Source organism: Salmo trutta, chromosome 23, assembly GCF_901001165.1.
Source record: "Salmo trutta chromosome 23, fSalTru1.1, whole genome shotgun sequence".
NCBI classification, from domain to species: Eukaryota; Metazoa; Chordata; class Actinopteri; order Salmoniformes; family Salmonidae; genus Salmo; species Salmo trutta.
Window position 1 is genome coordinate 21,341,241 of NC_042979.1, and position 24,697 is coordinate 21,365,937.

The following is a 24,697-nucleotide window of genomic DNA, read 5'->3' on the forward strand; positions in this document are numbered from 1 at the left end:
TATCTTTATTGTTTGCTCAGTTTGAGTTTATGACTGTAGTCATGGGAGAAGTGCCAATTGTCGAAGCATAAATGAAAATATTGATAAACAACACATTTGCTCGGTACAACATGGAAAATAAGTCAACTAATAAAAATAGGATAAAAAAGTTTTTTTAATATGCAATCACCTTTTCAGCAATTCTGGCTTCAATCTCTTATAAGGGCAGTGTCTGAATGAGAACTATACCTGCTATTTGAGAAGGTTTCTTGTTCCTTAGCTTTCTCCACATTACAAAATACTACAGTTTACTATAGAATACTACAGTACTAACTATATAATTCTGCAGTAAACTGTAGTATACTGTAGAATACTATACTACACTGTAGTATCCCACGATCATGAGTAGTACTTACTATAGAATGTTGTAGTATACTGTAGAATACTATACTAGACACTGTAGTATCCCTCGATCATGTGTAGTATTTACTGTAGAATTTTGTAGCATAGTGTATAATACTATAGTAAATACTAAAGTATTTAATTACATATACCCTTCCCATATCCCAATTTGTGCCACCCATAAGTGAGAAACCTACATTCCAAGTATAGACCATATAATGTGTTCCCTTCAGGTTATAGAGAAGAGCAGGACCTCTGAACTATCCGTTCAGACCCCAGTCGTACCTACAGGTTGTGGAAAATGTGGCCTTTTAATATTTCTCTAGTTGGTTTACTCTAGGAAAAATCCTCCATTTCTATGTCAAAGATAATAAAAGAAAAACACTATAGTAAATACTACAGTAAATACTACAGTATACTACAATCTGCAAAAACACTACATTAATTACTATAGTATATACACTAGTTATTTTACTACAGTATTTATACTGTAGTTAACTGTAAATACTACAGTATACTACAGTGAAGTTGGCAAAAACATTAGTGAATATTTTTAGTATTCATGCCATAATATACTATAGTATTTTTTCATGCGGGTTGTTGCAGGCGAATACTGGGCCCATTTTTCACACACTGTTCCTGGACTTACTGCAAATAACAAACTGTTTCCATGTCAAAGTGTGTGTTGCTACATGCCAGGGTTAGAGAGGATATCAATACACACTTCCTCTACAGTACATACTGTCACTTGCATATGACTTCACCAGTATACACACTTGTATCTAAGGACAATTTTTTTCTGCTATAGTATTCAAACTAATGCAGACCAATGCAATGTTTTTTGTAAGTATCTAGTATGTTTTCTACCCTTAGAAATGTTGATTGACAAATCACCCATTAATTCAATGAGTACTTTTTTCAAGAGTCACAAAAAATAATAATATCCTCTGAATGTCTGTAGAACGGTTTTATACTGAACAAAATATAAATGCAACATGTAAAGTGTTTCATGAGCTGAAATAAAAGATCCCAGAAATGTTTCATATGCACAAAAAGTGTGTTTCTCTCAAAATGTGTGCACAAATTTGTTTACATTCCTGTTAGTGAGCATTTCTCCTTTGCCAAGATAATCCATCCACCTGACAGGTGTGACATATCAAGAAGCTGATTAAACAGCATGATCATTACACAGGTGCATCTTGTGCTGGGGACAATAAAAGGCCACTCTAAAATGTGCAGTTTTGTCATAACACAAAATAACACAGATGTCTCAAGTTTTGAGGGAGTGTGCAATTGGCATGCTGACTACAGGAAATTCCACCAGAGCTGTTGCCAGTGAATTAAATGTTAATTTCTCTACCATAAGCCACGTCAAGTTGTTTTAGAGAATTTGGCAGTACATCCAACCGGCCTCACAACCGCAGACCATGTGTAACCACGCCAGCCCAGGACCTCCACATCCGGCTTCTTCACCTGCGAGATTGTCTGAGACCAGCCACCTGAACAGCTGATTTAACTGAGGAGTATTTCTGTCTGTAATAAATCCCTTTTGTGGGGAAAAACATATTCTGATTGGCTGGGCCTGGCTCCCCAGTGGGTGGGTCTATGCCCTCCCAGGCCCACCCATGGCTGCTCCCCTGCCCAGTCATGTGAAATACATAGATTTGCGCCTAATGAATTAATTTCAGTTGACTGATTTCCTTTTATGAACTGTAACTCAGTATATTCGTTGAAATTGTTGCATGTTGCATTTATTTTTGTTCAATATAGAAGGTAAGCAGTTCACAACAAAAAACCCAAATAAAATGAAAACCGGGAGGTGTTTTTTTTCACAAAATGTTAAATCTACAAATCTACAGGATAAAGGTAAAGGAGCTGTCTATTGGCAGCAGAAAAAACCATTGATAATGCAACACCAATATGTAAAATACACTATCAAAACAGAACAGTTTAAAATAGGGGTCTCTCGATGAAGCCACTTCTGTGCTTCTGTTCCTCATGCAAAAGCATCGGGTTTTAAACTTGTTTAGTTTCCTTATAAGTTTCCTTAACTTCATGGCCAATGCTTTTCTCCACCTTGTTTTGCCCATCCTCATGATGTTTGCCTTTAGGCGCAGTAAGAAGTCAACTGCAAAGGCAGTCACGCAGTTCCTCTGAGCACCAAAGTCCAATGCTCTAGGCGGTCATGCCTTATTAATCTCACGAGACTGCACTGCCGTACTGTACTGCTTCAAAAATATAAATATAGATTTATCTAAAGTCCAACCTTATCAAGGCCCTTTTTTAATCCAACTTCTCCATCCTTTCCTATGAAGAAAGTTATTTTAGCTGCTCTCATTCCACTCTGGCATGATGCTGACGCTGTGCACTGTGTGGTACTGATGAGGCGACAGCGTGCGCGGGATCCCGTGCGAGTACAGGTACTCGTTGCCTTGGAGACCTGCGGTGGGCGACTGGATGCCTGCCCCAGGGCTACACTGGCGGCCCAGTGTCTGGTGGGCCATGGGGCCCTGGTACATGGCGTGGTGGGCTTCGCCCAGCTGCGGGGAGGCATGGCTTGCCACCCCGCTCAGTCTGGACACCAGGGGCCCCGAGGTAAAGTGGGCGGAGAAGTGCTGGTAGGGCAGCCGCTCCATTGGTTGCATGGAGGTGACTGAGCAGCTGCCATAGGGCGAAACACCGGCCCAGGTGTTGCAGCTGATGTCCTCCAGGCTGGGGACGGGCTCAGCCCCTTGGGAGGCGCTGGCGTACATACAGGCCTGCCTCTGGCCAGACTCGGTCCTGTAGGGCCCCCCGGGCAGGCCCAGGCTCTGTGGGTAGCTGACGGGACGGTAGTAATGGTCGTCCTCGCTGGAGGAGCTCTCCAGGTAAGCCTTCTTGTAGGTGTGCTCCCCTGAGTGACAGTCATCGTCCACTACAGACAGACAGGGAACAGTTACAGTTGCAGTATGTACACATACTGTAGACTAATCAGCTGAGCAAAACAATTGATATATTTATACATTAGTAATCAACTATGTTTTCTGTTTTTTATGCTTCCAACAACCCATCCCATTGGCGTGCATATATCATGATAGCCTGGCCCACCTTTCCTCTTGATGCAATGGTAGTCCTGGCTGTGCTCGTGGGGGAGGGGGTAACAGCCAGACTGGGGCAGGAGGTCCTGTGAGGTGCTGGTGACCCCATTCTCACACTGGGTGTACTGGGAGGCCAGGCCACTGGGGGTGACCATAACCTGCACCTCCCCACTGAATGGGCTCTGGCTGGTGCCCACCCTCTGGCGCACCGTACTGCGAGGTACCACTGGGTATTCCTTAGTGCTGCAAACATACACACACACACACACACACACAGACAGGGTTACGAAATTATCATAACACTTATCGTACTGTATGCTTCTTCAATTTACACTGAGTGTACAAAACATTTGGAACACCTTCCTAATGTTGAGTCGCTCACCCTTTTCCCTCAGAACAGCCTCAGAAAGCATTCCACAGGGATGCTGGCCCATGTTGACTCCAATGCTTCCCACATTTGTGTCAAGTTGACTGAATGTCCTTTGGGTGGTGGACCATTCTTGGTACACATGGGAAACTGTTTAGCATGAAAAACCCAGCAGCGTTGCAGTTCTTGACACGGTCAAACCGGTGCGCCTGGCACCTACTACCATACCCCGTTAAAAGGCACTTCAATATTTTGTCTTGCCTGCCAATTCACCCTCTGAATGGCACACATACACAATCCATGTCTCAATTGTCTCAAGGCTTGAAAGAATAATTGAACCTGTCTCCTCCCCTTCATCTACACTGATTTGAAGTAGATTTAACAAGTTACATCAATAAGGGATAATTTCATCTGGATTCACCTGGTCAGTCTATGTCATTGAAAGAATGTTTTCTACATAGTAAATATCACCACCACTAGTACTAATACTACAACTACTATAATTACCATTACTAATAGTAGTGATTATTAAAGGCCCAGTGCAGTCAAACGTGATTTTCTTGTGTTTTATATATATTTCCACACTGAGGTTAGAATAATACTGTTAAATTGGAAAAATGTTTGCGTAAGAGCTGTTTGAAAAGACGGCCTGAATTTCAGCCAGTAAATGAGTTCATAGACAACCAGCTTTTTGGAACTCTTTTTCTTATTTTCTCGGTTTTCTTCCCCATTCACACCACTCCAAGACAGTACAAGAACAATTCTTACTTGAGAAATTGCCCTTTGCTAAGAAGCTATTTAAAAATGTTTTTTTTACCATTTTAATTGAAAACAATCACTGTAAGGTACTTAACTGTTACCCAGAAATTATTTGATATTGAGATAAAAATGACTGCATTGGACCTTTAATCATCCCCTACTTATCCTAAATCAATCATCCTAATTATCTTTAGTATTTGTTCATTTATTTGCATTCATCATGGTTTTTCACATGCAAAAGAAGATAGATATGTTACTTGAGAACTGCCCCTGACCTAAGTCATTAACCATGGCTGACTTGTATACACTGTCTCTTTCATCCAATGATCTGACACTATACCCTTCTCAATACTAACAAACCACACTGACTATCAATGAGTCACACCCACTTAGGATCCACTGAGAAAGTGTTCGGGAGGATTAGTTTCCAGTGGAAAGAAAGCCATTTATTCCAGTTCCATTAATCTAGAGGATCTATGAATGGACAATTTTTGCTACTTCTGTTTCTTTGACTGTTTCTTTTGAACCAGTGACCTCATCTTGCAATAAGCTCTCCCTTGGAAATATTAACCAAGACCAGATGTGCTGAGCTTACTGTACTTGGCAAGACAGGACAGTGGCATGTCGGAGTTATGGTGTAGTTTGGCCTTTGGCCAATTGCAATCAATTTACAAATGTATATACAAAATAACTATCCCACTTACAGAAGTATTATCTTGTGACATAAACCAACTTAATCAACATCTGACTGAGATAACCCAATATTAAATATACAAAATAGATTTGTGAACACCCCAGTGATGAATAAAAAATGGATGATGTGTGCAGGTGAAATCGTTTTGGAGCGAAAGGACAAACATCCAAACCGTTCTGTCTTCTCTCACTAATTCCACTATAAAATTAGCTAAATGTGTACTATCACCTAATGTGGAAAATCATAGTCAACCAAAACGACCAAAATTAGATTCACCTGCAGTTGCTAATGAGAGAGAACGTTCTGTTCTCCCATTCCAAATAAAATGTATGGGAGGCAAAGTGTCACTTGCTCATGGTCAACCAAACTACTTTAACATTTTTCTCAGATTTAGGAATCCTCTGTTTGAAAGCCCTTGCAATGCCTTTGTTGGCCGATCTGGGCAAGTTTCAAACCAGATTTTCATCTTTGAAAATCTGTTTTCCACACTGTGTGGACGCATGTGAAAGTACTCATCTGGAGTGAATAGGGAAAAGAGTTATGTGGTCGATGCCGCTGCTGGACCAGCCATATCATCAACGCACAGACGACTGGTAGGAATATCCCTCCTGGTAAAGAGGGAGATGTCGCTAGTTCAGAAGGCCCTGCCAGATCAGCCATAAAAAGCCCTGGGACATGAAGACTGGCCCCTGCTCAAGAACTACACTTACACAGCTGGAGAGAGGCAGGCAGGGGTGGTGGGTCTCACTGAAAATAACATTCATCTGGTTTGCATTTCACTGATTCAGGGATTACAATGGTGCTTGTGAAGTGACACTGTGATTAGAATGTCAGTAATCCTTATCTAATTGTGGTTACATTGTCTAATGCATGCTTCCAGTTTACCATATAGTGTGATAAACAACCTCTAATGATGGTAATAGTGGATTATTAGAGTTCGAAAAGTCAACCACTGAATCAAAGTTTAGCCATTGGCGATCATGGGTCTCTTTGTGACTGTGATAGATCCTACCTTTGCATTCTGGACATCCGGTGGAGCTCCATGTCATCACTCCCACGGAAGCCTTTGGCAAACGGGTTGTTCTCTATCTTAAGTTGGGTTATCTGCAAAACAGAAAGCACATTTGTCATACATGATTGAACCGTCAATTAGCCTAAAATATTATGTAAAAAGAAAACTTTGCATCCCAACGCCATACACATTTCCTTTTTCCTATATTCTGTGAGACGGACTTGTTGTGTCCTTCAATGTCTATAGCAGGACATCTTCACTCAAAACCAGCGTCTTCACCCTCCCATGTGGAACATCATAAAGCCTCAAGATGGTTTTAGGATGAAACACTGGCCATAGGTCCACACACAGATTGGTCACTAGTTGTATGACAATCTTAACTTTTCAAATAAGCACTGAAAAGGGAAGAAACCTCACAAAAGCATTGGCATGATAGGCCTACTGTAGTACTTGGTTGCTGTGCCCCTGGTTTAGATATTAACATGTAGATTAAATGACCATGTGCTCAGACCATTAAGCATACAATTTAATTCTGAAAAACCTATTTAATTAATTAAATGTAATTATGAAAACTTTCTATCATCTAATATTAGCTTGCTGTACTATACAACTGTATAAATATTAAAGTGGATCAGGCTACAGATCTAAAGTTGATGCCAGAAACATCATTTCCCATGGAGCTATATACTGTAAAAGGTCATTAGTTCTGCTTTGTGTGGAAACCTTTGCCTGGAACCATTCGAGTAACCCAACTCAAAGTATTTCAGTGTTCAATACTTAACCATATATGGTGATGTCACTTTCTAACTTCATTTTTTAAGTTGTAAAATACTTAACTGTTTTTTGGTTTTGTGAACTTTTTGACACTAAATTGCATTGTTTTCTGAACTATAACTTTTGAAGTTACCTGAACAGTAATTTTTGTTGTAGTGAACATATACATTTAGGGTCCCTTCTGCGTAAATGATTTACCTTCGTTACAATTTGTTTCAAGTCTAAGTAGTTCTGATTGGTTATTTTGAGTGATCGTGTATTCATGTTTAAAATGTGTATCTATTTGAAGATCTCATATTTTAACCCACCTTAGCAGGCAGGCATTGTTGAGCACAGTACTCATTCCTCTAGCAGTAAGTGGAGGTAGAGCTGTAAGCATTACAGTACTCATTCCTCTAGCAGTAAGTGGAGGTAGAGCTGTAAGCATTACAGTACTCATTCCTCTAGCAGTAAGTGGAGGTAGAGCTGTAAGCATTACAGTACTCATTCCTCTAGCAGTAAGTGGAGGTAGAGCTGTAAGCATTACAGTACTCATTCCTCTAGCAGTAAGTGGAGGTAGAGCTGTAAGCATTACAGTACTCATTCCTCTAGCAGTAAGTGGAGGTAGAGCTGTAAGCATTACAGGATGCTACATATACCTCTAATTAACCTTTTTGATGGTGGGAATGACTTGTCTCAATTTGTCTGATGGTTTTGATATGCGTTCATCATGATCAATTACAACTCAGCACAACATACTGCTTAATACTATTTTAGAAATATAAATGTCTTTCTTCAAACATGCATACAACATTGTGTAGAGGTATCATAAAGTGTAAACATTTTGAATTACCCACAATCCTCTAAAAACAGGGCCACATGACACTATTAGGAATTCATTACTTGCAAAAATGTAACAATTATACATCAGAACAACACAGATAAATCAAGTGTTTTTTACTCAAATATCAATGTCTGACTAGAACTTTATTATATTAAGTAAAGATGTAAAACATATTGAAATCAAGAAAGGACAATTTATTTAATAAATGCCAGATTGACTTTAAAACCTTAATTAATCATAATTTGTAAAAACCAACTAGATTAGCAGAACACGAAGTTATTTACTCAATAATAAACAGTACTAAAAAATATTAAGTGATAAGAAATCGTAATGACATATGAGTTAGTACGATTTGAGTTTTAATGACCACTGGATACATTTTAGTAGCTACTACTCAATTTCTTTAATGAGTTAAGCAGTTTCTTTTTACAGCGTAGAGAGCAAGTAGCCCATCTAGGAAACAATTCTATTATTTTCCAGATTGGACCAAAGCCATAGATTTTGGATAATGGATAATGGAATGAAGCTCTAACAGCCGCCAAAATGACGCTTTGAGATGAAACAGAATGCAGGGATAGCCCTCTAGCAGGGCAGGCGGTTCTGGCAGGTAGGCCTAATTAGTTGGCTGTCTGTTGTGTTTCATGCCTCACAACAAGACTGGATTTTTGTCCACACGCTGGCTCTCACTTTCTACGAAACCTTGTAAAATATATCTCATTGAGACATACACGTTTTTAGCTTCTCGTTAATGCACTGTGCATTTGGCAAAAGTCTAGATTTTCTTTGGGACGCAAATGAAGAATAAAGTGTGGATAATAAAGGAGTATGGGGGTATTGAATCTTACCATATTTCAACAACATGATTCTCAAAATGATTTCTCAAAAGGTAACTAGCCTATTAAAAAAGCAATCAGTTTGAAAAAAACTGTTGGTGGTACAAAATGTTTGCAAAAATAACTTGTAGCCTACACATGCTCAACAAAATAGGCTATAGGCCTACCTATAAGCCTAACTGATATTTAATCGCTTAATATCCCTATCTAATTGTAAGCCAATTAGGCCTATGCAGGATCATTTAAGGTGTTTCAGGTGAAAGGGCCTATGAAATTACAAAGGGGACATGAAAAAGTACGCTATCTTCAAACTTGAATAGCATAGTAAATGGAAAAGTTAATGGCACGAAATGTTAATGCAGGTCAACCAGGTTACATACAGTATATTTACACTTGGACGAATTCATACCAGACTATACAAATGTAGGACTTTTTCCAAACTGAGCCCAAACGTATAAATATTGTATAGTGTGCCGTTGCATAAAAGCGCCATGCATGAACTAACCCTGTTCGTGTGAAAAAAAATACAAGCCTGGGGCGACAGTTTCCTAACAATTCTTGAGACATTTATAGGCCTAAACACCCCGTTTAATACAAGGCAAGTTGTTACCAATGCTGGGTTGTTAGATAGTTTACTTGCCTTGACTACCAAGGATAGCAATCATGACAAACTTTCAGTCATAATAGGCTACTGCATTTGTTTATCAGGCATTGCATGTGATAGGCTATTTGGCTGTTGGAGGCCTATGTACCATAATGCAACTATCATTTTTAAGAGGTAGCCAATACGTTCAGATTCATAGGCCTTGGCCCAGTGTTTTCTGTAGGGCTGTATACAACTAACTCATTTGAGAACAGAAGATATGAAAAGGCGAGTTGTTCTCGAAATAGTTTATTCAGAAGGAAATGTTTTCAGTTCAAGTATAGCTATGGGCAAGTTTGGCCGTTCTGAATAAACCGTTAACAGGTGGTGCGTGTTCCCCCAAAATGCATGGCATGATAACTTTTTCTTAGCTTAATTGGCAGATGTAACATTCTTTGATTAGGTATTCGTGGTAAAAGTTGAGGAAATCAGAATAGAGTGTTTGTCTGGAAGTCTGGCAGGCTCTGGTTGCCTAATAATAATTAGCCCATGTTGCATTCTCAGGAGCCCTCAAACTCCCTGAATTTAATTAATGGTTTCTTCAGAGTTTCAGTCATTTGGACTTCCTGTTTCTCAGAGTCTTTGGTAATTCGGATTGGCTCAGGACACATTAAGGGTCCTTACCCCCTGCATATTCCCTCTGTCCGACAGTAAAATGTGACTCAGACATAGTTAAAAACGGATGTTAAACGGACGCAGAAATGATTGGGCAACACTCCTAAGATTATGAGTAGGCCTGGGCGGATTTGAGGAAAATGTAATCGTTTGATATGATTTCTATACGTCTTCTCTTTGTAAATAAACGTTCCAATGCGCAGCCAAAATAAAGCGCATGCAACAGGTGGTTGTACATGTTTGAACGTTCATATAGGACAATACCACACTACACTAATGAAAATATACCCACTTTTGAATTTAAAACTTACTTAATAAGTAAATTACAACATTTTAACCATTTATCTTCCAGGGATTTAAGTGCAGGTTTGTAAATAGAATATGCCTATATTTTTCCTAATGGTTTCATTTCAGTCTGAAAATATTTTGAAACTAATTTATATAGGCCTACATCACATTTTAGTAAATAATAAATTCAAGTGAGGAAGTTTCTGATGAACAACCCTGAGCGTACCATGGGAGAAGGATTGTGTCCAACCATAACCATTAATTGCATAAAGACGAATAAATATTATTAGATGCTGAAATGCTCTTAATTCAGTGACAAAATTTAACTTTAAATATATATTTTTTTAAGAAACAGTTAATATGTTCGTTCATGTGCGAACTCATGTTCGAACCTGTGAATTATTAGTCTACATTTTCATTATACAAATAAAATAAATGCACGCATAAATAGATTTTTTGTAATCGATATTCATCACAATATATTCTATTTCGAGATTTATTGCAGTTTCAGGCAACAACAAAAAACAAGTTGCTTTAGGCCTATTTCTTACAGGCTATATATAGGCTAACACCTACATTTTCTCTAATATTATAAATAATATGCCTAGTAATAATAATAATAACTGTTGTAGCCTGTTAATAATACACTATTTATAAAGCCTGATCATAAGAAAGCACATATAAGCATATAATAAAACGTTCAAAATGTATGGACGTTAAACTTACGCCCTGAGTCTTATCTGCAATCCGTATCATTCACTGAAATGTAATGAAACTGCACCAGCTGAAATGTCCTAACGTGTCTTGAGGTCGTGCCTTGTCCAATATTTCCCGACCAATATACTCACATCTGTCAATGATCTGAATATGATCTCAGTGATAATCAGACGTGAACCTCGTGTTCTGCCGCTGCTCACGGTGACATAGACCTACGTTAGACTCCATTTGTAGCGAAAGGATACACTCCATCCGCTTTATTATTCAATCTTTGATAATCAGCTCATTCATCAGTTTTCAATCTTCCCGTCACGTCTTTAGCAGCAATGTGTGCCTACATTCTGATGTTCATTAACTGATTTCGATTTATCCATGAAGTGATTTTATAGACTATATGTGTTGTGACGTTGTTACTTTTAATTGAGAAAGCAAGGGCAATGCAACAATTCGATTTCTCTATATGCCAAAAAGTTTTCATTCGTTCTAAACTGATTGTAATTAGGCCTATACACTTATAATGCAGTGGCATATTCACACCAATTTAGGCTATTCTTACATACATAATACCACGGCGTAAATATGTCCAAAATCGAAGGTTTAGGCCTACCTTATGGTTCTGGTAAGATGTTACCGCAATGAAGGCAGTCTCGGGGAATACGTGGGTACAGAACGCCGTGTTTTTGGAGCCAAAGCCATTATTTTCATCCGCTTTCACGATGTGAATCCTGGGTTGGTATTTATGCATGGAGTTGAGGATAATCTGAAGAGAGAAATGTATTCCATTAAGGGCCTTTTGTATTTTCACAATTTCTCCTGAGAAATACCCTGATGCATAATCCCGCCAAAACCCAAATGCTGATATTATCAAAATCACATTCAGATAAATCCAAACCCATTCAAGACAAGATCCTCAAGACAATGAAGATAAAGACAAAATATTATTGCTTTGAACAAAAACATACAAATATAAAAAATACAACGTATTTCATAAAACCATGAATATACCAATAGGCCGAATCATAGCAATTCCGAAGAGAAAGCATGTAAATATATTTGACGATAGAATTTACAGTCAAAATCTAAATGTGTGCATAGTTTATATGTTGCCTAACTCTACAAGCCCGTCACTGTAAATGTAAATGAAGGGTATGACAGTAATCCATTCAGTCATAAATAAATACATACGTACAACACAACGCTGTTTACATTACATGATCATGCACATATGTCAAAAGAGATGAGTTCCCATTGTAACACGTGAACATCTTCCCCTTCCCTGCTTTTCCCCTGACCCCTGACCTAGTTTGTGCCAAGTGATGACTACTACCACTGGCTAGGCTGGCGACATTAAGACGGCGGTCCACCCAGTTGAACTTGAGCCATGAACTCTTCTCAGGCTTTAGTCTTAATTGGTCTGACATACTATGGAGTCATGGGTATCAGCCGTGAGCAATCCAATGGTTTTTAATTTCATTACATTTAGAGATAACAAAACAGTGTTTTCCTCCTTCACCTCCTCAGGAACCCCTGCCCCTCGCTATTCCTCCTATCTGTTATCTGTAGTTTTTGTTGTGCCTTTCAAGCACGCTGCAGAGAAAAGGGAGAGGATGCGCTGACTACAAAGACATGACCTCAGGGGATTCTCACAACTGATGGAACAATTTAACCTCAAAATAGCGAGTAAATTGGGATCCACTGTGAATTTTCCAAAAGCACCTTGATAGTAGGTCAGTGTACAATGAAATTGATTGTCTTCTAAACAACAATGGGTCAACGTCTTTCAACAACCAACACTGGAAATGCATTATGACTCAGGTTGATTTTCTACATGATAATACAATTGGTCAAACCTGAAGTATTTTTGAGGTCTTATAAAACACTGAATCAGATAAATACTGTGGGAGAAAAATAAATACAGTGCCTTCAGTCATACCCCTTGACTTATTCCAAGTTTCGTTGTTACAGCCTGAATTCAAAATTGATTAAATATTTTTTTTAATCTGACTCATACACAATACCCCATAATGACAAAGTGAAAACATGTTTCTAGAAATGTTTGCTAATTTACTGAAAATAAAATACAGAAATAACTAATTCAGATAAGTATTCACACCCCTGAGTTAATACTTTGTAGAAGCACCTTTGGCAGCGACTACAGCTGTGAGTCTTTCTGGGTAAGTCTCTAAGAGCTTTCCACACCTGGATTGTGCAACATTTGCCCACTTATTATTTTCAGAATTCTTCAAGCTCTGTCATATTGGTTGTTGATCATTGCTAGACAACCATTTTCAGATCTTGCCATAGATTTTCAAGTAGATTTAAGTCAAAACTGTAACTCGGCCACTTAGGAACATTCACTGTCTTCTTGGTAAGCAACTCCCATGTAGATTTGGCCTGGTGTTTTAGGTTATTGTCCTGCTGAAAGGTGAATTCATCTCCCAGTGTCTGGTGGAACGCAGACTGAACCAGGTTTTCCTCTAGGATTTTGCCTGTGCTTAGCTCCATACCGTTTATTTTTTTATCCTGAAAAACTCACCAGTCGTTAACGTTTACAAGTATTCCCATAACATGATGCAGCCACCACTATGCTTGAAAATATGGAGAGTGATACTCCCTAATGTGTTGTATTGGATTTGCCCGAAACATAACACTTTGTATTTTCAGTACTACTTTAGTAACTTGTTGCAAACAGGATGCATGTTATGGAATATTTGCATTCTGTACAGGCTTCCTTATTTTCATTCTGTCAATTAGGTTAGTATTGTGGAGTAACTACAATGTTGTTAATGGCAGCATCACGGTGAAATCCCTGAGCAGTTTCCTTCCTCTCCGGCAACTGAGTTAGGAAGGATGCCTCTATCCTTGTAGTGACTGGGTGTATTAATGCACCATCCAAAGTGTAATGAATAACTTCACCATGCTTAAAGAGATATTCAATGTCTGTTTTGTTGTTGTTGTTTACCCATCTACCAATAGGTGCCTTTGCGAGGCATTGGAAAACCTCCCTGGTCTTTGTGGTTGAATCTGTGTTTGATATTCACTGCTCAACTGAGAGATAATTGTATGGGGTGCAGAGATGAGGTAGTCATTCAAAAATCATGTTAAACCCTATTATCGCATACAGAGTGAGTCCATGTAATTTATTATGTGACTTGTTGAGCACATTTTTACTCCTGGACTTATTTAGGCTTACCATAACAAAGGGGTTGAATACTTATTGACTCAAGCCATTTCATATTTTCATTTGAAATGAATTTGTAAAAATTTCGAAAAACATAAGTACACCTCTCTGTGTAGGCCAGTGACAAAAAAATCTACATTTAATCCATTTGAAATTCAGGCTGTAACACAACAAAAGGTTGAACATGTCAAGGGGTGTGAATATTTTTGGAAAGTATTCAGACCCATTGACTTTTTTCATTTTTTGTTACGTTACAGCCTTATTGTAAAATGGAATGAAAAATCCCAATACCCCATATTGACAAAGTGAAAACAGGTTTGTAGAAATTTTTGCAAATGTATTAAAAATAAAAAACAGATATCTTATTTACCTAAGTATTCAGACCCTTTGCTATGAGACTCGAAATTAAGCTCAGGTGCATCCTGTTTCCATTGATCATCCTTGAGATGTTTCTACATCTTGATTGGAGTCCACCTGTGGTAAATTCAATTGATTGGACATAATTTGGAAAGGCACCTGTCTATAAAGGGTCCCAAAGTTGACAGTGCATGTCAGAGCAAAATCCAAGCCATGAGGTCGGAGGAATTGTCCGTAGAGCTCCGAGACAGGATTGTGTCGGGGCACAGATCTGGGGAAAGGTACTAAAAAGTGTGTGCAGCATTGAAGATCCACAAGAACACAGTGGCCTCCATCATTCTAAATGGAAGAAGACTCTTCCTAGAGCTGGCCGCTCGGCCAAAATGAGCAATCAGGGGAGAAGGGCCTTCTTTAGGGAGGTGACCAGGAACCCGATGATCACTCTGACAGAGCTCTAGAGTTCCTCTGTGGAGATCAGAGAACCTTACAGATGGACAACCATCGCTGCAGCATTCCACCAATCAGGCCTTAACGGTAGAGTGGCCAGACGGAAGCCACTCCTCAGTAAAAGGCACATGACAGCCCACTTGGAGTTTGCCAAAAGGCACCTCAGGACTCTCAGACTATGAAAAACAAGATTATCTGGTCTGATGAAACCAAGATTGAACTCTTTGGCCTGAATGCCACACGTCACGCTTGGAAACCTGGCACCATCCCTACAGTGAAGCACGGTGGTGGCAGCATCATGCTGTGGGGATGTTTTTCAGTGGCAGGGACTGAGAGACTAGTCAGGATCGAGGGAAAAATGAACGGAGCAAAGTACAGAGAGATCCTTGATGAAAACCTGCTCCAGAGTGCTCAGGACCTCAGACTGGGTCGAAGGTTCACCTTCCAACAGGACAACATCCCTAAGCACACAGCCAAGACAACGCAGGAGTGGCTTCGGGACAAGTCTCTGAATGTCCTTGAGTGGCCCAGCCAGAGCCCGGACTTGAACCCGATCAAACATCTCTGGAGAGACCTGAAAATAGCTGTGCAGCAACACTCCCCATCTAACCTGAGAGATCTTGAGAGGATCTGCAGAGAAGAATGGGAGAAACTCCCCAAATAGAGGTGTGCCAAGCTTGTAGCGTCATACCCAAGAAGACTCGATCTGTAATCGCTGCCAAAGGTGCTTCAACAAGTACTGAGTAAAGGTTCTGAATGCTTATGTAAATGTGATTTTTCAGTTTTTTATTTTTGTATAAATTAGCAAACATAAAAAAAAACTGTTTTTGCTGTGTCATTATGGGGTATTGTGTGCAGATTGATGAGGGGGAAAAAACTATTGAATAAATGTTAGAATAGGGCTGTAACGTAACAAAATGTGGAAAAGGTCAAGGGGTCTGAATACTTTTCGAAGGCACTGTATCTTCACATTCACCAATCCCATCACAAAGCCTTCAATGGAGGTTGGTTGGGAACTTCAAAATAAATTATGAACATCAGCGTATATCACTTGCACTGCAAATGTACAAGTTACTGACCAGGTAAAAATCTGTCGTTCTGCCCCTGAGCAAGGCAGTTAACCCACTGTTCCCCGGGCACCGATGACGTGGATGTCGATGAAGGCAGCCCCCCACACCTCTCCTTTCAGTGGAATGAATTCAGTTGTACAACTGAACGGTATCCCCTTTTCCCTTTATCTGGCTAACAGATTCACAATGATACAAACCATTGGGGTGATGATTTACAACATGTAGATAGAAGACAAGGTTACAATTAACTCCCACGTCTGTCATGTAACCTATACACTACTGTGTTCATTTCTTACAAAACAACAACATGAAGCACAGCCACACATGGTTCCCTGTCTGTCTGTCTGTCTGTCTGTCTGTCTGTCTGTCTGTCTGTCTGTCTGTCTGTCTGTCTGTCTGTCTGTCTGTCTGTCTGTCTGTCTGTCTGTCTGTCTGTCTGTCTGTCTGTCTGTCTGTCTGTCTGTCTGTCTGTCTGAAGGGGCGACCAGAGTAGAGCAGACCAGACCACCCACTAGGCCTCCAGCACACGCCTGCTCTGCTGCCTGGCTCTCTGCATCTCCATCCCCCCGACTCTGTATGATAGTATTTAATGATAGTGAGGGATCACCCTGGGTCCCCTGCGGCTGCCTTTCAAGTTCCTCCACATCAGAGAGCTTTCTGAAGACTTTGGATTAGCAGAATTTGTACACCATCTATTGCTCATCTCACACTGCCATTGGAACATAAGCAGTGAGATATCCACAACCCACCCAGCTGGCAAAAACATGTGTGAGGAGAACTGGACGAGCGCACCAGCACCAGCACATTTTGGAGATGATGAATAACGTGGAAAAATGTTTCGCAAGTCTAGAGGAAGATCAAAGCCATAGTTTAGGCTTGTGATAAGTGTTGTGTTGGACAAACCGTAGGTGCTAAGTTGAAAATGGGTAATCATACTGTATGTTTATATGCATACTATTGGTATCAGATAGAAACGAAAGGCTCAATTAGCAACATGTAACCCAAATAGCTGACATTATACCATCTAAATTATTGAGAATAAGAAACAAAATATATAGATAGTCATTAAGATGCATGTTAACATTGACCATATACAATTAACTGTAGAAATCTATCATAAGAATATCAGAAATCCCTTCAATAAACTCACATTGAGGAGGTGAGGTCCTGCTCTGCTCTGTCTAATTTCCAGACCGTTTCAGGTCCCTCCTGGCTCAAGCTACCTCACCGACATGTTTTAGCTCCACGTCCGAAGCTAGTAATTATAAATCGTCTCAAAGTTATTTCAACCAGATGGACCAACAAACTGATGGAATATTTTTTGGGCCCGGCACCAGTATTTCATTTATGAATCCCATGGTTCTTCCTGTGCACGAAAGAGGGCAAGCCAGGAACCACTGCAACCAATCAAAAATGCATTCTGGCCGCGAAATTTACAACACCGCTCACATTCCAACTGAACTGAGCTCCAATTTCATTCTACTAGCTGGGTTTTGGCAAGGCAACAATCACTATCAATTCTCACACACCGTCAATGGAGTCATGTGATCAGGCAGAATATAGTGCTGTAAGTGATAGTCAAAGAGAGTAAAATCTGGCCTTTTACTGACTTCAACATATGCAAACAATACAAAATTATTTCCAATCAACATACTCCCTACTACAGCGATCATCAATGACTACAAGTCGCTATTAAATCTGTGACTGATTTTGTGCTGACCTTTTATAGTGTTACGGTTTGCACCCAGTGTGTTATGCTGAAGTAATATCACATATTCTTATCAGCTTCATACAATTAGAAGTAACAAGAAAGTGACCAATATTGACACTTTCCTGCCTGTCAAAATTCAAGAGATGGATAGAGGAAGTTTATCACTTAGCTTTCTATCATTTGTTATTGGTTTATTTGTACATAATCTACTTCCTTTTTTCAAGTTATATACTATTGTTTTTGGGTTTGTCAACTATAGCATGGGGCTGTTGTTATGTCCTATACGGGATATGACTGTTGTATTGTATTTTATTGTAATCTGTCCAATCCTGCATTCTCTGTTGAGATGTGTAATTTGGCCAAAATGTCACCCACACCCCCGAGCCCATAAAATCTCTAGCCAAGATCACCATTTTTAACATCGAAGCAAATAGATGATGTAATTGATGTTTTGTTTGCTGTTTTGTTTCCGACATGGATCACAAAATCTGGGGTCTTGGGAGTTCATAATAATAGGTCGATAAAAGTAAAGAAACGGATGCCATCTGACTTGTAGTCTGTACTAATGCATGCAGATGCTGTGTTAATCATTATAATCCTTTACGAAATTCATCAAGCATCTTGCAGACAAAGCCGTAGCATATGAAGAGTTAAGTAACACATACGTGTCCAAAAGGATCCAGGTGATTATTCGTCAGTTTCAGCTTCTGGAAAGAGACAAGCTGCCTCATCCAATGCGCCCCCGTCGCAGGAGAGTCCGGGTGAACGTAGAGCCTCCCGGGCATGGCAGGTTCGGCCTTTCCGGTCACGGACCTGAATCACACCACCAAAGTCAGCGTTTTACACTCAAATCACAGCTAAATGATCCCAACTATAAATGGTACGATAGGCCCACGCTTATGTGAGCAGATAAATCGACCTCTAACCTACAAATGTGTTCCACTCATGAAAAATACTTTCTCACAATTTAAATATGCTGTTTATGAAAATGCTTAGGCTCCCTTTCCCTTTTTATCGGAAATAGTGGTTTAGCCTAATATGTAGCCAAGGCTTCTTCGTAATAAATTCAGCTAGGCTATTTGGAAGTAGGCTTGGGGTTTGTTCCAAAAGTGGAGATTTTATCAAGGTTATCCAGTTAATTAAATGTAAGGTTTGAGAAATGCCTTTAGTTGTAGCCTAGCCTATAGTTTGTAATATTGTCCGCGTAGGCTATAGCCTAATATAGCCTGTACTCTCAACCCGTTGCAATAAGAAATACAAAGTATTGTAAAAATGGCAATTGCGTGACAATAATTAAAATATAATTTTTTATTTAAGAGCCTATATTAAGTGTGTCGTGCTACGTGGACAGTTGGGTTGGGTCAGCCTAATTAGCATAATCAATAACCTGCATGCTACTTGACACGGGCGAACATTATTTTCTTACAGTAACCTCGGCTACTTAGTTCCACAACATGCGCTGAACCGATCATTATCTGCGGTATTCTCCATTGAAGTCCACTGACCCAAACAAGGCATTCTTGACCAGATGGACATGACACTAACAACTAGTGTTGTAGGCTGTGTTTCGCTGATGGTAAAGATTGTATTTCAGAGCTGTCTAAAGATATCTACACCCTCACCAAAGGAAACATCAACACAAATATGAGTTCATTAATTCGCATAAACCAGAACAACTCCCCAGCATTTGCCAAGGATCCCCCTATTCCACACGGAAGCCATTTCTTCTTCAGAATTGGTAAACGTTTAGTACTTAGGCTAAGGCTGCATATCTCAAAACATCAACGTTTTGAGACATTTGAGCAATAATTAATCGTTTGCTAAAGAACCAGTAAATGCACTCGAACATAATTTGAGCCATAAATCTTAGGCCAACCTAATTTCAATAAAAAACCTTTTTAGTCCCAAGATTGATTATAAATCTCATTCCAATGTGTGAAGTATAATGCTTTATTTACATAAACTGGATACGACCTAATACTAGGCTACTTTATTGCACATTGACTACAGTTTCCTTCTAGCTATATGCATTAGCCTGATTGCTATAGAACCATATGCTCCTGAAATGCATTGTAAAGTTATTAAAACTCAGTCGCGGTGTTGCACTCTGCAAACAGAAAACACCTCATTACACAGTGAAACATCCTGGATCAGAAATAGGCTACATATGATATGTTCATATGTTGTATACAGGTAGGCTACTTATTGTCATAAGGCTGTGGACATTAGCTCTGATGCGATCCCAGAGGAACTTTATTTGTAAAAGTCTCACACACCATTTATTATCAGCGAATTTGTAGCGATGGTCGTCCGCAGGCACGACATCCATCAGGAGAATGTATTTCGTTTTAGGGTTCAATCCAGTGACCTTCACTTTGAAGCTGGGAAACATTCGCCTGCAAATGAAACAATATAGTTACACAATGTAAGTGCATACATGAATACATTATGCCTGCGATAGGCTATTGATGATTGAAGTTACCGTATATTTCCTCTAGGACATTTCTGATAATTTACAGTCTATGCTATCACATTTATGGACAAGAGTCGATATTCAACTCAATTGAATATCAATTGATTCAATCAGAAATCACACTGTAAAATGCAATGAAATTATACGACCTGACTGACGCACAGTCGTTGCATAGAAGCCCACAACTTGTTCCAAACTTAGCAAGCTTAAAATATCAACATATGACCAACTATGCATACACTGCACGTCTTTTGGGGTGGGTCAGGGTGTGAACCCACTGGTTCACAATGCATGTATATGCTATCAACGTCAGATAGCCTATGCAAAACCAAATGAAAGGTAGAACAACAAACAATCAAACATAATAAAATGAAAGGGAATTAGGTAGCCTAATATATATTTTGTTCGTTTGGAAGCGACTGCATAATTTCACGCATGCAACAACTAAAGCGAATGCATACTTCAACAAAATAAAACGTGTATTAAGGAAGAGCCTATAGTTTCACGGTGAAATAAACGTTAGCTGCTTTTGCATCAAATGCGTCACTAAAACCAGATGCATGGTAGCCTGCACATGCATTTTCATACGTGCATATGGTCAGAACTTTTACTCAAGTACCCTGATGAAATAGGGTCTATCGGGTTAGAAAAACGTCAGTAGTCAGTGAGTAGCTGAGAGTATTGAAATTGCTCAGGAAAAGATGTCGCACACCGATTGGGATCCAAGCCTCCAGGCCTACAAGCTGTTTCTCAAACGGGTGACCTGCCTGAATAAAGAGGCAGTCGCGAGGTGATGGAAAGGGGTAAGGGCTGGTTAATAACGAGGGCGGGAGGGATCATAACGTCTCAAGCCAATAACAGGGGAATGAATGGACAGAATATAAAGACTGCTTTATGCAGTTGAGAAAAAAACACGAACGTAGTGCAGACTGGAAGGATATTGAGACATAGCTGAAATGAATAATAAATAGGCTACCTAAGAGCCACAAGACGATTTGTTAACATGAGCAGAGACCACCGACCATCATGCATATTCAAGTTCACACTAAGTTGAGGTAGAAGAATATCTCAACCATATTCCGTGAGAGACTGAGCAGGACAGAGCCTTGTTGCCGTGTTGGCCTTTTTGTCTTGAAAAGTCACTCGATAATGCTTTCAATATGGCAAACGTGAAGAATATAAGGAAATAGTACATAAATAAAAAGTAATATCATACATCCAATTTGGAAAAAGACAACAAAATGGTGGAAAAAATGACAGGATTAAAATAATTGAGGATATATATGCTATAAAGCATTTTCGTGTACATTTATCTACCCAAGGGCTAGTCTCAAACCGACTATATCCCTTTAGATGTATTTAGGGAACTATGCCGTGGTACATTGGTAAAGAATGAAGTGGAAATACAGTAGGACCTCCCCCCAGAAAACGAGTACAGCATCAGTATAGCTATCACTATTGCAACACAAAAAGATTTGTAAAAATCCATTTTCTCCGTGGACATAGGTCTACAGCAAATGTACGGACGATATAACTTTTTCAGACAGCGCTGTCAAAACTAAAACCACTAAATGCTGACCATTTTTATTTACAAATAATGATTAAAACATAACCTCACATGCAATTGTATGTTTCTCAAACGTATTCGCCTAATCCGTTAATGCCAGTGTAAGCAGTCGTAGCTCTCTTACCTTCCCGCTTTGGTGATGATCATCTCAGTCCCCACCTCGTGAAACTTCGCCCACAGTTCCCTCTCATGGAGGTACACTTTTATCCCCTCCATTCCCTTCACAATTAGACAAGCAAAAGGAATATCAATATTACTTTTCTTGCAGTGGAGACCAATTGGTAAGCTTATTTATCCCAGTTAGCATTATGCATATATGTCATGTCATTCATACAGGATAAATGTTGCACTGTGGTATAAATTCCAAATAAATAGTTTAACAAAAACCTAGACATAATATCATTTCATATTAGCCTACTATTCACATTGGGCTACCTCGTGAAACAATAGGCTACTATTCTGAAATAGTATACCATCATTTTCATTAAGCCTATTATATAACTAGCCTATAAATTCTGTGATTTGACTATAAATAGGCAGATAATAAAATCTCACAAAGAAAATATAATACAATAATTGCAGCACTAGACTACGATAACCAACTACCAAGCGATTAATCGAGTTGATTGACATGATAAATTCACGAAACTTTGTAGCCTATAGGCTATAGCTCAAAACAATGGTAATTCTACGTTTTTATGCACACTAAGGTCTGAAAAGTTGGCAGTGCACGTACTTCTCTTATGAGTCGTTTACAGATATCCATATTTAATACGTAGGCCTAGATACAGGTCCAGAGCAACACCTAGACAGTGACTTGAGACTTGAGACCTGAAGTACATAGGCTCAAAATAGTGTAAAGCTGACCTGTTGAATATATGTCGTCTGGGAGGATGGAGATTTGCTCGAAGTTCCATTTTGCTTCTCTGCTTTACTCTCAGTGTGTAATTCCTTTGACTCTGACCGGCTGGGCGAATTTTGCAGTCCAAATGTTTCCTTCTGGTCTGCCATGTCTGGAGCTCCGGAGACCAAGGCCCCAACTGTCAGATCGAAACAAAAGCGCATTTCAACCTCCCATTCTCTGTCCTGAATATGCGCATAACTTTTTCATGTGACATTAGCCGTCTTTAATGAGTTGTAGGCCAAAATAAAATGTAGCCATCATTAGACAACATGCCCCCCCCCCCCCCCCCCCCCACACACACAGTTGCTGATCACAAACAACTTATTTAGGTACATTTTGTGAATATATTAGTCAATATTTTTCTTTAAAATATAACTTCATTACCAGTAAAGATAACTATTAATAAGGATAAGGACGTTTTTGCACTGTCTTTATTCTTCTAATACATTTCACCTTTTGGCCTCTTTCAAGGAACAAATGACGTGCGTTTCATTATAACTGATAGCCCACAATAAAGAAGAATATAAAGACTTCAATAACAGCACCACTGATTACAAAACAAATAATGATGAAGGCTACTTGTAAAAAGTAGGCTAGGCTATAATGAACATACCAATTGTGATATATTCATAGCAAGGACACCACTCATTGAAGGTTTCTAAATTCGATGATGCTGACATTGTTCGTATTTGTAGGGAATCTAGACAAATAGTCACAAAAAAGATACATTCGGGACAGATCCTGCAGGTTGTGTATTCCTAAAATGCCAATGGAAACAAAAAACAATAGCCTACCATAGATGGTGTTGGTAACAACCATCACTGCAAAACATATACATGTATTTGTAGGCATAAAAAACAGAGAGCACGACGTGGCTCCATGCAAAAACAGACTATTTTCTTCCACTACGAGGTCCTACACTAAAATGAACTGCGATAACAATGACAATAGTGAACCATTGACCACCGGAACGCGGAATACTCCGCAAAGTAAAAACGGATTTACCTTGTAACCAGATACGTCACTTTCAATGTCGTGAAGATATGGCAGAGCAGAGGTCGTTTCTTCAAAAATGCGAAGTGTTTGCGAATGTCCACCCAATTCAATGTATAATCCCAATGTGTAGCCCGAAAAGGCTATCCAATATCCCCATGGATTTTCTCTGTCTTCAGTGCAAGTCCAAATGTACGAAGACCAAGCGAAAACGCGCAGGTGAAGGAAGATTCAGGAGTCTAGCAAAGATGACTAAAATAAGCACGCGGTGTTACTTTACTGTACATTTTAGAGTCGATGACCGTTGTTCGGGAAGCCTTCCCTGGTGATAGCACATAGCAGTATAGCAAGTTTACAGAGGGGCAGATCCGTCACCACATTCTCCCCTCCCTCCTCTCACCGTCTCTCTCTCTCTACGCACCAATGGCCCACAGTAGTACGCGTTATGACGCGGAAGCGCTGAGTCTGTGACGAGCAGCGTAGGCTTGTTTGGGTTGTCCTCTGCATATCCAGTGCCTGAACAGCAATGGTCTACCCCAAGAATAGTCTTCTCCAGGTCCCCCCTTCCCCCTCCCGCGTCCCTCAACCCCTTCCGTCCTCTCCAAAACCTTGACTGCTAAGTCTTCCGGATATATTTTGCTATTGAGCAGACTCAACGTTCGCCATTGGGATTTTGTTTACAGAAATAACTAATCACCGTCAATTGAGACAAACACAGATACAGACATGTGTGAGAGCACATCCATCATATTGAAAAAAATGTATGTGCTTATAAATGTGGCCTGGGTTATGTCATGCGTCCTGCATCAGATAACTGAAAAGTACATTTTTTGACAAAAGCATAGGCAAATGGGACTGCATGTGGATAATAGGCAACAAGAAGTAAATGTGGATTGTACAGAAAATATCTATGCAATGTGTAACATGAGGTGAACATGGAGTGGGCCACGGCAGCCCAGCTTTACATTCATAGAGGAACATTATATTGAGTGAATAACCTTTACAATATAG

General features: G+C 39.6%; 1 protein-coding gene across 1 annotated transcript; it reads right to left on the reverse strand.

Moving 5' to 3' along the window:
• Positions 1 to 2,203: 2,203 nt before the first annotated feature.
• On the reverse strand, positions 2,204 to 24,215 carry tbx5a (T-box transcription factor 5a). The gene is made up of 9 exons (XM_029709424.1): positions 23,699 to 24,215; positions 22,657 to 22,829; positions 21,914 to 22,008; positions 20,026 to 20,145; positions 18,415 to 18,562; positions 11,591 to 11,743; positions 6,291 to 6,382; positions 3,469 to 3,701; positions 2,204 to 3,295 (listed from the first exon to the last, which is right to left on the reverse strand). Exons 2-9 carry the CDS (start codon positions 22,798 to 22,800, stop codon positions 2,706 to 2,708), a joined length of 1,575 nt encoding a protein of 524 aa, XP_029565284.1. The 5' UTR covers positions 22,801 to 22,829; positions 23,699 to 24,215; the 3' UTR covers positions 2,204 to 2,705.
• Between the last annotated feature and the right edge of the window lie 482 nt (positions 24,216 to 24,697).